The 12,539-nt window shown below is 40.3% G+C and overlaps 1 protein-coding gene and 1 long non-coding RNA gene across 3 annotated transcripts in view; one reads left to right on the top strand and one right to left on the bottom strand.

Annotated features, from left to right (window-relative positions):
- LOC116935968 (hemicentin-1) overlaps positions 1–6,151 on the bottom strand; it is a 36,156-nt gene extending 30,005 nt beyond the window's left edge. For both annotated transcript variants that reach the window (XM_045177894.1, XM_045177893.1), the window contains exon 1: positions 5,358–6,151. In XM_045177894.1, the coding sequence (XP_045033829.1) occupies positions 5,358–5,448 (91 nt within the window). In that variant the 5' untranslated portion in view covers positions 5,449–6,151. The remainder of the gene's footprint in view (positions 1–5,357) is intronic.
- Positions 1–11,681, top strand: part of LOC116935984 — a 43,663-nt gene extending 31,982 nt beyond the window's left edge. Inside the window, exons 4-5 of the long non-coding RNA XR_006650364.1 lie at positions 3,781–4,031; positions 11,289–11,681. This is a non-coding gene — a long non-coding RNA (uncharacterized LOC116935984). The remainder of the gene's footprint in view (positions 1–3,780; positions 4,032–11,288) is intronic.
- The last annotated feature ends 858 nt before the right edge of the window (positions 11,682–12,539 follow it).

Consider the following 12,539-nt stretch of genomic DNA (forward strand, 5'->3'; position numbering starts at 1 on the left):
GTATAAGGGGGAGAAAGAAGAAGTGGAAACTAAACAAATATTGATGTTACCAAGGAAACATGTCACGTGTGGTGAAAAAGACTTTTCACAGCGGTGTGTGTGTGGGTTTGTGCGTAGCAGATTTATTTAGTAAGGGAGAGGGGGAGAAAGATGGGATTGATATGATGGAACGCGAAGGATGAACGATGACAGATGTGAAACCGTGTGTTAATCCTCGAAGCATACACACACTACCCGTCGATAGTTTTGTGGTATAACTTTATTGCCATGCCCTAAATGCCAATGTTTATCATCTGTGTGAGACCAAGGCGGTTTTTCTATGAAAACCACATCCATCTCTCTCCTATAAATAGATGACTGTCTTTTGTCGTATACCAAGCAATCTTCTAAAAATAGAATATTGAATCGTGATCGTATCTTTTGTGAGAAAATGGCGACGTTTTTTTTTGTTTTATTTTCACCGGAATTTAAAAAGAAAACAAAAAAAAAATCAATCTGATATTTATCTTTGATCCATTTCTCTGTTGCTACCCGCTTTTCCTCCCATCTTAGTATCATCTGTTCGTGACATTGAAGCAGTCCTGATGATTGATGCAAATGACTCCTCCATTTTTTGTCCCTCCTCCTCCCATTTTTCCAAAAAACTTTCAGTTTATATCTCATCCAACCGGAATATTTTGCTGGATTGGTTCGTGCTCGCATATACATGCCATCCGCATTGGCGAAAAACTTGGCCTTGCGATCCTTTGCACACACACACAGTCGAGGGTTGGGGGGGGTGGAGGAACGAGAGGGACGGAATTTCAATCACGAAAATCAAACAATTGAGAGCGAGTTCGTTTAGGAACGCAACGCTATTATATGTCACCCAGCAGCGCATCGCTCTTATGCGTTATGGACTGATGAATAAGACAAGCATGAAAGGATCCGAGAATCCCGCACCGCTTTCTAATTGAACAGGCGAATTCCTCTCGCTCGAATTCGATGCCATTTTTTCTTTTTCCTTTCTCACTTCGCTTAACCCAATTAGAATATCATTTAAATCGTTAACGTCTTTTAAGTTTCGTCCTATAGATCTTTACGAAAGTTGACTCAACAACTGGATGAATCATCGCGTATATAAAAACGGGGTACATCACATTGATGATGTGTGAAACGATTTTCCACTGTTCGTTTGGTCATCGTGCGCGGTTTGCGGTGTGGGCGTGGGTACACAAGTTGCACATTTCCGTTGGCACGCGAAATAATAAAAAAGGAAAATCAAAGGGAAATCAGAGAGTTGTACATGTGTGTGTAGAAGGGCGAGAGAGAGTGCCGGACCGTGTTTCACGTCACCGGAGAGAGTTTCGGTACGAGACCGCAACCTGTTAGTCGTAGGTGTATAATCGCTGATTGATGAAGATGGGTTGAAACTATTTTTTTTCTTTTTCTTTGCCTTCAATTGCCTCATTTTTGTGTGTTGAAAAAGTAAAAACCACAGGAAATCAAAGAAAAACCAAAGTTTTCAGCCGAAGGGGATTTGAATGTGATCTATTTTTCATTTGTTTTTGTTTTTTAAAGACGTTTTCTAACATATCCTACCGGCCGTAGGTTTTCAACTACAAACGATGTAGTTTCGGAATCACCTGGCCAGTGGCGGGTCATTATTCAACACAAAGCAATTGGTTAAAGAAAAAAAAAAGAGAACATTATAGTTGACAGTGGAGCTAAAACCCAAAAAAAAAGGTGGCCGTGAAATTCTTTAATGGCCAAACTGAACTCGAATTTCCCCGTTCAAGTGCACGCGGGATATGAAGAAATGGTTGCCAATGCACATATTTCGCCGTCTGCGTGAAAGTAAAGCCATTTCCAACAAACGGTCGATTCCTCACCCCCCCTAAAAAATAATTCTGTTTCCTTTGCACGAGTCACTCGCTTCGAAAGCATCTTCCGGTTTGGCGTTTTCCGACAGCGGAACGCTTTGCGTGCGTGACGATGTACGACAGGGTTCGTTCGTTTCTTCTATTGGTGTAACATGAGCCCAGGTGTATTCAGGTACCCACACATATTTTTTTAATACCAAGAAAACAGCTCACCAAGGGGGTAGGGTGTTCAGTTTCACCTGAACTCGCTTGCTCATTGACACTGATTCGTTGCGACATCCTCATTTTCGATGAGCGAACGAGGAAACGTCCATCTCATCTATTTTTTTTTTTTCCGGTTTCTTTTTCGGCAATTAGATTTTGAATTAAGCAATTCGGACGTGTGTGCATGTCTCTCTTTCTCTTTCCCTGTATTGCCGTTTGCCTTAAGCTGAATCAGCTGATCGATACAATCGGTTGCCATGTGTTGTGTCTGGTCCTGTCGTCTTTCGACAAGTCAACACGTCCGGAGACCCCATCCACTCCCCAATTTTTTGACAAGCCAACAGAGATCTACAATTCCCCCAACGAGAGAAATGGTTTGCGCTGCGGTTGCTGCTGTGCCGTGTCCGTTGTTGGCGAGTATGTTCTTAGAAGATGACGATGCAATTGCCGTAGCGTCCGAGCTACTCGTATCAAAGATAAAACGCGTAGTAACAACAACAACAAACAACAAAAATTGCTATACAAGAAAAGTCTTTTAATAGCGCGATCGATAACATGGCCCAGTTATTGTGCAAGTAGACTCTTAACGATTGTGAGATGGCCTTTTTCTTTCATTATTGCGCCAAACATCTGGCGGTGCTGCCGTGTTTGATTGCTAAGACGATTAAACCTGGCAAGACCAAATGATTATGACTAGCTAAAATATCATAACAATTTATCAAAAGAAGATGCGTTATTTTGCAGATATGTTCCTCCCTTTTTTTTCTTTTCCTTCTTTCCCCAGTTATCATTAGCAGGAATGAACATCTCATCAAGAAAGTGCTCTAGATTTTTCTGTAATTTCGTGCCGTGTGCACACAGTTACACGTGTCGAGATCAAGGGGGACTTTTAGTCTCCGTTTCTCTTTTTTCTTTTCTTTTTTCTTCATAAAATAATAAAAAAAAAAGGGAAATATGAAAGTGGGTACGTCAAAAGAAGGAGGAAACCTATCGATCGAAAGGATCGTGTTACTTCCTTTTTGGCGGTTAGTTGTGTCTAGTTCTTTCTCCTCGCTCTACATACATACAAACATCCCTAATTAAAAGACCAAAAAAAAACTCCCCTACCTCTTTTCGTCTTCATCATAATTAAGCCTCATTTGTGTTACTGCATATAAACACTAGGCCACAGCAAAAAGAAATTCGGTCCCCCCCTCCTCGAGCTGTGTTTCAAGAATGACGTTGGAAATCAGATAAAGTTTTGGTTTGTGAGAGAGGAAGCTTCTTCCTCTTTAGCGTGATGCTCGCGGCGGTTATACTTGACACCGGGGCAGGATGTATTTCTTATGAACGGTGTGTTGTGTGTGTGTGTGCTCAAGTTTTTATTTTTTCCAGTCATCAGTTCCATCGTTTGGTTAACGAGGCGAAAGCGCCAGCACGAGTTTTGAATGCCTTTTGTTTTGTTTTTTTGTTTGTTTTTTTCCTCGTCCGTTTTGACCTTTAACTTTTTTGGTTTTTTTCACGTCGTTTGTTTGTTGAGTTTGGCAGTTTTTTAAGTGATTTGGAGCGAGAGCCATTAGCTCAGGTGGAGATTGTTTGACTCAATAAATCTCGGGAGGGTTCACGTTTCTTCCATTTGCCATTGGAGAGGGGAGCAAAGAAACCGAGGAAAATGTAATGCGCATTTATTTTAATTTCCATTTGATGTTTTTTTTTTTGTTTTTGTTTTTTTCAGGTGAGTTGATAGCAGAGAAGGATGGCTACTCGCGTTTCCTTCTCGATGCCTTTAGCCTCTGTGTGTCTAGCCGACGCCCTGTAGGCATCGTTGCATCACGTCCTGTCGTTACATTAGTCACAAACTGGAGAACACCGGCGGCGCAAATGGGCAAAAAAAAAGAAAAGAAGAAAAGAAAACGAAAAAAACAAGGACATTATTCAACACTTGTGGGAGTTTTAAGTGTTTTCGACGCAAGAAAAACATTAAGGGTAAGTGATTTTAAACGTTAACTGAAATAGATTTTTTTTAATTAAAGAAAAAAATAAAATCAAATTGAAGGCGATCGATTTGTCCTTTTTTTTTCGACAATTTTTTACATTTCCGGCAATTGATATGGTATAAGAAAATCATAAATTCAGTACTCGATTTTAAAGCCCCACCCACACCGTTCTGTAGATCTAAATGTCGTAGGTTAAATACCCTCCCCGCCCGTTATTTTTAGTATTATGTAATATCAAACAAAGGTTTGCGATCCAACTTTTGTCCTACATTGGGGAGCATCACTTAAAAAATGGCCACTTTGCTGAATAACGGATCTTTTTTCCCGCTTGTTGTCAATTGGCTTTGCTGTCGGGTTAGCGACCCCCGCATTGACAATCGAATTTATTTTTAAAAAATTTTCCCTTTTTCAAGAGAAGCCGACAGGATGTTTATGCAAGAGCTGTGTCTTTACAGTTGGTTGGGCACGGCTATTCTTTATTAGTTTGTGTGACGAATGTAGTCCGACATAGTAAAGAATTTCGATTGCAACCGACAGAAACGTTTGACAAATAGTCGTCACGCTTCGTGATGAGAGATGCCTCATTCAAGATTTGTTATTAATATGTTTGTTTAACCTACGTTCGTTCGTCTTTTCTCCTTCTTTCCGTTTTCCTGTTATTTTGCATACGATTCAAGTCTGACATCCGGCCCTGTCTCGCCACATTGGTCACTTTCTCTGAACAGACGGTTGGTTTTTAGCGTCTTCTTTCTTTCTATCCAAGTCCCGACATGACATATTGCTGAACAAAATTCGACTGAAACGAACGACCAAATCAATTTGTTGGGGCATTCGAAACAGCAGACGTATAGTTGTTTTCTATCAAACACTTTTGCTGGACGTTACAGCTAAAACAGCCGATCAACCGTTTGTTTTTTTGGCTATGTTGAACAGCAATTTCGATCTTTGATCGTGAAAAAAAACAAAATGTCCAGTTATTTATTGTTTAACGGCGGGATTGTTTAAAGCCAAATGTCGAACTTTGTGCACATATAAAAAAAAAAAAAGGTGTTTCTGTCTAATCGGGTGAAAATTTGGCTTTGTCAGCTCTTCATTCATGTGCGTACCGGTACAGGATTTATGTAATGAACACTGTACTAATCCTCTTCCGTGAGCTCATTCTGCTGATTGTAGTTTGGAGGAGGAAGGGATGATGTCTTGCGCATGTTAAACAATAATAATGATAGTTTTGTCCTCCGGGAAATGTAACAGACCTCCCCGGAAAATTGAAATTTCAACAACAACAACAAAAAAATCTGAAAATTTGAAATCTTACCGGGTTGTTCCGTAGTGGGTACGATGGATTTTGCCGCTCTAACAGTTACGATAACAGCGAAAATCACGAACGAAAACGATGCGACCGTCATGTTTGGTGAACGTGAAGGATGACGACGTCGTGAAAAAAAAAATGGGGAGAAGCAGTTTCTTGTATCTTTGACTTGCCGTTGAAATCAAAAATCAAATGTTTTGGAAATTTGATTTGCTCTTAACAGTTCACTGGTTTTTCTCCGCCAATAGGAAAAGAAAGACCTTTTTTGTTTTTCTTTCCTCTTATTATTTACTTTGATTCTTCTCCTTTTGCTGTGCTACCAAACAAATATTCGATATCCGCGACAGGCTGATTCACTGGACACACTGACGCTTCCAATATCTTATAGAGTATTTCTTCTTGGAACTCCTTCTTTTCTTTTGTTGGGCTATTGTCTTTTTCCTTTTTATCTTCTGACCAATGTGAACCGATTCAGAGGAGCACTGAGAACGTCCGTCGTTTTCTTTTTTTCCCCCGATCTGCCAAAATAAGAAGGGGATCGTTGTTGAAGTCGACACACTTAGACGGCCAATCGCATTGAATGAATGCGAATGATGTGTATCGAAACGAATCGCTAAATAATCAATTGAAATCGATGGTGAGATTATGTTTTTCTATCGTCAAAACAATTGACGACGTCACTCGCGTTCACTGTCAGCCATTTGAGTTGCAAAAGTCCTGGGCGATGGCGAGCAGAGCAGCTCACGCAGACCACAACTGTAGAGGTGAGGCTCTAACCCTCGACTGGCTACTGGAGGGGGTATCCGACTGCTGTTTTATATGGTGACTGGTGGTATCTTATGCGCCCTGTAGGGATACAGTGCGTATACGTCTACGCGCCGGATGTTACAAGGAGCTGCTGATTCAACTGCTCGGGGCGCACACACTCACGGCTATTATGTGTCGACTATATAGGCTACTTTTTTTTATTTTTTATTATTATTGTTTGAAAAGAAAATGGAGAAGAAAATAAAAAAGAGCAAATTCAAGAGGAAAAAAAAATAAATAAGAAACGAGTCCTTCCTATTTTTTTTTTGGGGGGGGGCGTGTGTTGTCGCTGTTGCGTGAGTCAACTGATTGAATCACTCGGGACGTGTGTGTTAAATTCAGCCGATGCGTTGAAGGAGACGAACGTACAAGTAAGAAAGAAATAAAGAAGACGGATTGCTTTAGAAGGAATATTCCCTCTCACCACTCCGGGACTTTTAGATGGAGAACATTCGGTCAAAAGTGTCCGTCATGGATGAAACAAACCGAAGTGGACGAACACATTTTTTTTTTTTTTTCAGTTCCACTCAGAGAACAAGGTAAAAAGACTTTCTTCTTATTCCTGTTCAGCAATCCAGTAACGGAAATCAAATTTCGTTTATTTTCTTTTTTTTTTCCTTCCGCCGGCTGACGTCATCAACGTCATTTGCAGGTTTCTTTCAAAATTCCAACAACCGTTTGATTTTGTTTAAAAGAAAAAGAAAAAAAATGAACTGCATCTGTTTAGTGTATCCGATTGCTAAATAAATTTATGTTTTGCGCGCAAAAAATTCCACATGTGGTGACGCCTCCGCCGGTCGACGTTTAGTGACACAAATGGGGAAGAAACAAACGTAAAATGATTTCCTCTCGATTGAGCGTCGAAACGGTTAGACTTGTTTCCCCCATTTGTTTTTTATCGACGCGTTAACGACAATCGCTTCAAGACCTTTTCTTTCCGATAGTAGTGCCGCCGGTATATAAATAACGAGAAGCCACTAGACGATAATGTCTTGTGTATGTCTCCCTGTCGGCGAATAAAATAGCCCGAACTGCGTGTAGGAGGACAAGTGGATGAAAGTCTAGCATTGATACATAGTTCTTTTTCGCCCCTCTTCTCTTCGTACTAGTCAATTGCTTTTGGACTGTTGCCCAGGCAGCGCTTCGAAAAAAAAAAAGTTTTTCTTTTTTTTTTTTTTGCCTATCGGGAAGGGATGCCATTTTTCTATCCCGCATGATGCCTTCCATAGCGCATTAGCGGCCGCCATTCGGGGGGGCACACAAAACGATACCGGCCAACCCATTCCGGGGGCAATCGATATTCACGCAGCCGCGCATCTCTCATTTTTTTATTTTTTTAAAATACACGTTGGCCTTTTTTTTCTGGGTAACTTAGCCACTTTGATCAGCTCTCGGTAGTATATATAAATTTCGTTGATTAGAAAAGCTTTTTCGGTGGGAGAGGGAAGGGGGGAAAACGGGGTTTGATAAATTGATGATAGAAAAAAAGTTGCTTTTATTTTAGTTTTTTTTTTATTATTTGCCGGCGTCTAGTTGATTGTAGGTAGGATGGACTTTGTTAAATATTCTCGTCCCAGATTCCCTGTCGATCGTTTTTTTTGTGCATGCGGATGCAACGGAGATTATTTGCTAGAGCTTTTGATGTCGCTAAAGTCCTACTCTATGACCCGGAAGAAACATTGAGGAAATCAGAAAAAAGAAGAAGATTCTTTTTTGGGGGGAAATGAATAGCAAGACATGGGGAACCTTTTGGTTGTGTGATGGGGATGGTATATAGAGAGACACAGCAGCTCTTTTTCGATCTTTTTTATTTTAGGGACTTGTTTGATGTTGAGCCATTCTTGGCCCTCCCCTCTTCTTGGTGTCTTTTCTTAGACTTTGTTGCCTTTCATTCGCCCGTATAGATAGAATCACAAATAGAAGGCAAATGAAATGGATAGAAAAGGTCTACACATTCAAAGCTCCGATCGAAATCGATGGCAAGTCAATCATTTACTGACCGTAGCGCGTAACATCTTACCCCATCGGTCGCTGCTGTATATGGTAACAGATTTGTTTAGGTTATGTAATCTTCCCCGCCCTTTTTGACATTTGAATTGCGCATCGCACTCCCCTCTCTGTGAAAAAAAAAAAAAAATGCGATGGTGTGAAATAACGTCACTTATCGATCGGTGAAATCTGAAGAGCCGACATGAATCTCAAGTAGTCAGTTCTATGCCTAGAAAGGCGGAGTTAACTGTTCAATTAAAACATCGACAGCACGTGATATTAAATTTTTTTAAGCAAAAAAAAATAAATAAAATAAAATATAGAAAAACAATCAGCGGATATTGGAAAGAAATGCGATAGATCAAAGAAAGCGGAAGGAACAAGCGGATTGATCGGAAATGACGCAATTGTTTTGTGTGCGCAATTTTTCCTTGGCCTTTACGACAACAACTGCGGGCAACTACGCAAAAACCGTTGAAAATTGATCCTCGTTTGACATCATGCAAAAGCACTTGTCGTTCGTGCAAAAGAAGAATGATGATTTGGCCATTTTACGCTTGATCGACTGCAACGCTCTCGTTCAGCCAGTCTGGCCCACTTTTGTTTGAAAGGCAAATCTTGACGAATCGTGAGTGCATCGAATGAAAAGTCGAGTGTGCACAACCTACATCAGGGTACAAACCTATTAGATCAAATGAAAGGAAGCACATTGGCACTAGAAAACTGGAGAAGGGAAATAAAATATGCAAATAGTCGTTCAAATATGCATCTGCCTATGCAGGGGACTAAATAATTGTTAACAACAATATGAAGCCGAAAGAGTCATCAAAACAATCGCAACTGCTTGTTTAGAAAACATTAACAATTCACAACAGCGTGTCGGAATTTTTTATTTGTTATCGCCATCCGATCTCTTCCCTCCGGGAATATAAGAACAAAAAAAAACAAAACGTGAAACATTTGGCGTTCTGGCCAAGAAGGTCATCGACATTGGATTGCAGACATTAGATAGTTGCAGAGTCTGTATATTGTCATATACAGTGCGGAATCAATTCCGTCAACGTCAATGGGATCTCTCCAAGTCTCTGTGCCGAAAAAAGGAAGGGCAATTGGTAAAAGACCCCAAAAAAACAAAAAAAAATGCGATTTATTCCGGAATATAGTACAAGCCCACAAGACAAGGGCGTGTATAATTAATCGTCTGTTTGCGGGACTGAGAGAGACGAGGGTATATGTTCGAGTCAAGATAAAAACGTGACAGCCGTACGGAACAGTATAATACAGCAGACAGGCTTTCGTATAAATTTGTGTAAATAAAAAAGACCCGCTTTTCCTTTAGTTTTTTTTTTTTTTATTTTTCTTTTCCTCATTTGCGATGCGACCGTTATTCCGCAATGAGCAAAAGCGCCAGACGCAAAACGGAGACTGGCGAACGGATGCGCAACAAAAATAATAAGAAGGTTGAGCCACACGAAACACCCGTGTAGCTGCGTGCAGAAAGAGGAGGACTATACGTGGTACACACATAGCTATTGCAAAACTCTTCGTTCGTTTTTTGTTTTGTTTTTTTGCGAAAAGAAAAAAGAGAAAATCATCCGGTATAACGGTGTGCAGTCGTGTATATATTTTTGCTTGGCTTTATTTATTTATAGCTCTCTTTGTTTGGTTTATACGTCTTCTGATATTTCTTTTCCTGAACCTGATGTATTACATCGATTGGTGGTTTTCTGTATGGAGACTTGAGATAAATATTATTAGGACCATTTTTTTTTTTTCTGTTTGTGTTGTGCGAAGAAGGGCGGGATGGTTTCGTATATACATATATAGAGCAGATATTCCCAGCCAATACATCTAAATGTATGAATTCCCCAGGCTGGGATTATATACGCAAGGCTATATATGTATAGACCTACAGTGTGTGCAGATATACGAATGCATAGCAAATAGGGCGGCGTGTTCGTGGACATGTCGTTATTCACGATCGGCGCACAACACGGAAGAGAGGAAAATGCCAACATCGTTCGTTTTACTTTTCCCCTCTATTCATATCCTTATATAGAAATGTGACACTTTTTGAATTTGGACCTTTTTCCCCTTTTCGACACAACTGCGATTGCCAATATAGTCCTTAAAAAAGTCCAACGAATGGGAAACGAGAATGTTAAAAAAAAACAAAGAAAAAGGGGAAAGAAAAAAACGTAGTCCCGAAGCCCGGCCAATTTGTATTCGTTTCGTGATCTTTTGAATTGGCCAAGCCGTCGAGACTTGGTGATTCATGACCGGACGTATAATACTATATAGGCTAATATTCTTCTCCGTGTTAGTTACGTACAACCGAGTCAATAAAAAAAAAAGGGGGAAGGAGAAGGGGGAAAGGAAAATCATGCGACGCCTAAGTGACGTGCATCTCACTATTACACGTAGTTTGACTTTACCTTCAACATTTATGGGGGTAGGAAAAGTCAACTGCGCTTTGCGTATCCATTTTGTTTTTTTTGTTTTTTTGTCTTCCCGTTTGTGCTCGAGTTTGCGTGACGGGTGGCCCCTTTTTGAAAGAGACGTGACGGAAGTGACCTTTTACGTGTCTTTTACCCAGCACCAAGTCGCCCTTTTGAAAAAGGCTTGAGATTTTGTCCAACAGCGACACGCCAGAATCTTTTAGCCGACCAACACGCAATATAACGGCCAATCGACAACTACACCAGGGTAATCTCGCAGCGAAGGAAAGACGCTTTAAAAAAGAAACTCGTACGAGAATTCTCCCCCTCCGAAAAATAAAAGGAACATTACAATCTTCTTTGTAGTAAAAAGGACAACTGTAATTGTGGGATTGTCTAGACTTTACAATAAGGAGTTCCGACAATCAAAAGCGATATAATGCTGTGTCCTCAAGTAGCAAAGGATTTTCGTATGTGTTCCATTTTTAGCCAATCAGTTTAGGAAGCACAAATTTCAGCGATAGGCATCACGCAGAAAACAAATAATCTGCCAACAAACTAAAATTGTTTTTGTTTGTTTTGTTTTTCTCTAAGTATTAAAAAAAAATTCGACATAAATAGTTTATGGTGTGTTGTAGCTCGAGAAGACTCGTATAAAAAGCACCTAACGATTGTTTTAACTTCTCTTCTCCTCTGTGTGTAGGAATCCGCTGAAATGGGCCCGGATGTCTCGACAACTATCCGCATGCCCATTGAATACAAGAGCGCAAGTTGTTGTGTAACTTGTTCATATCGACATTCATCCGCTTTGTTCTCTGCGTCCAAAATCAAAGTTTGAAGTGAATGGAGAAAAAAATAATAAAAAGAAATCAGTTATATAACGCATTTATACGTCAAGTACTTTATTTAAATATTCATTTTATTCAACTCTTCGTTTGCCGATGCATGCTAGCAGATGAGATCCGACCGTCAAGTTACTTTCGCCCCGTTTGATCGTCCTCCCCCCCCTTTTTCTTTTATTTCCTCCCTCCCACATCGAACAAACTATGAAGTGCGTTGGGTGGTGTCTTATCCCTAATACATAGTCGTAAACGGACGCCCTTCTGTTTTCTGCCTTTAGTGTCGTAAACGGGAGGACAGCGTGAAAACAAGGAAAATGGAAGAAGCAACTGTGCAGCACGCCAAAGGATAAAAGGATCTTATGCTGAACGTGGATAATATACTTTGAAAATAAAAGGCAGACAGGCACCATCAGAGAAACATGCTAGCCGTTGAGCAATCCTGAAGCAGTGAGGTATAGCACATAGGTAATGAAGACGGCAAAGGATATTCTATGAAACAAGGTTTGGCTTAGAGCTCTTTGGCAAGAAAGATGCGGTTTTTTTGGGACAAGCATAATTAAGGAAATAAAAGGTGCATTGAGTATATACAGTATATACATAACACATGAAAACAAGGTGGCAGTGTTTTTGATTTAATTCGAACCCAAAGGCATGCAGTCGCTAATAATTGAGAACTTCTTCTTTTAAAAGGTTTCCTACAATCCTACATCGGTAAGACTGACGTTAATTTACTAAATTATTCGTTTTAAAAACAAAGAGTCTAATGTATTTTTACGCTTCCGTGGTAAAGAACAAAAAAAAATTCAAACAAAAGACAATGTTGTCTGTAGTTTTAATCCGCACAAATGGGATGGGAATTTCGGCGTGTTTGCGCACATGATAATCAACTGATATTCATCACTGGCGCACACCAGCTGTGTCTGCAACACGACAACTCGCTTGGGTTTTGTTTCCAGTTGGATGTCTGCTGCAAATTAAAACCAAGGCAGGGGGCACCTTGCACGGCTGATGCAGACGGGACCCGGATCGACTTCCTCGGCCTTGCTTTTTAAAATAAGAGTCAACAAAATTAAGCCTGACGCTCATTTTTTGTGTGTGTTGTATATCACGCA

This window comes from Daphnia magna, linkage group LG8 (assembly GCF_020631705.1).
Source record: "Daphnia magna isolate NIES linkage group LG8, ASM2063170v1.1, whole genome shotgun sequence".
Lineage (NCBI taxonomy): Eukaryota > Metazoa > Arthropoda > Branchiopoda > Diplostraca > Daphniidae > Daphnia > Daphnia magna.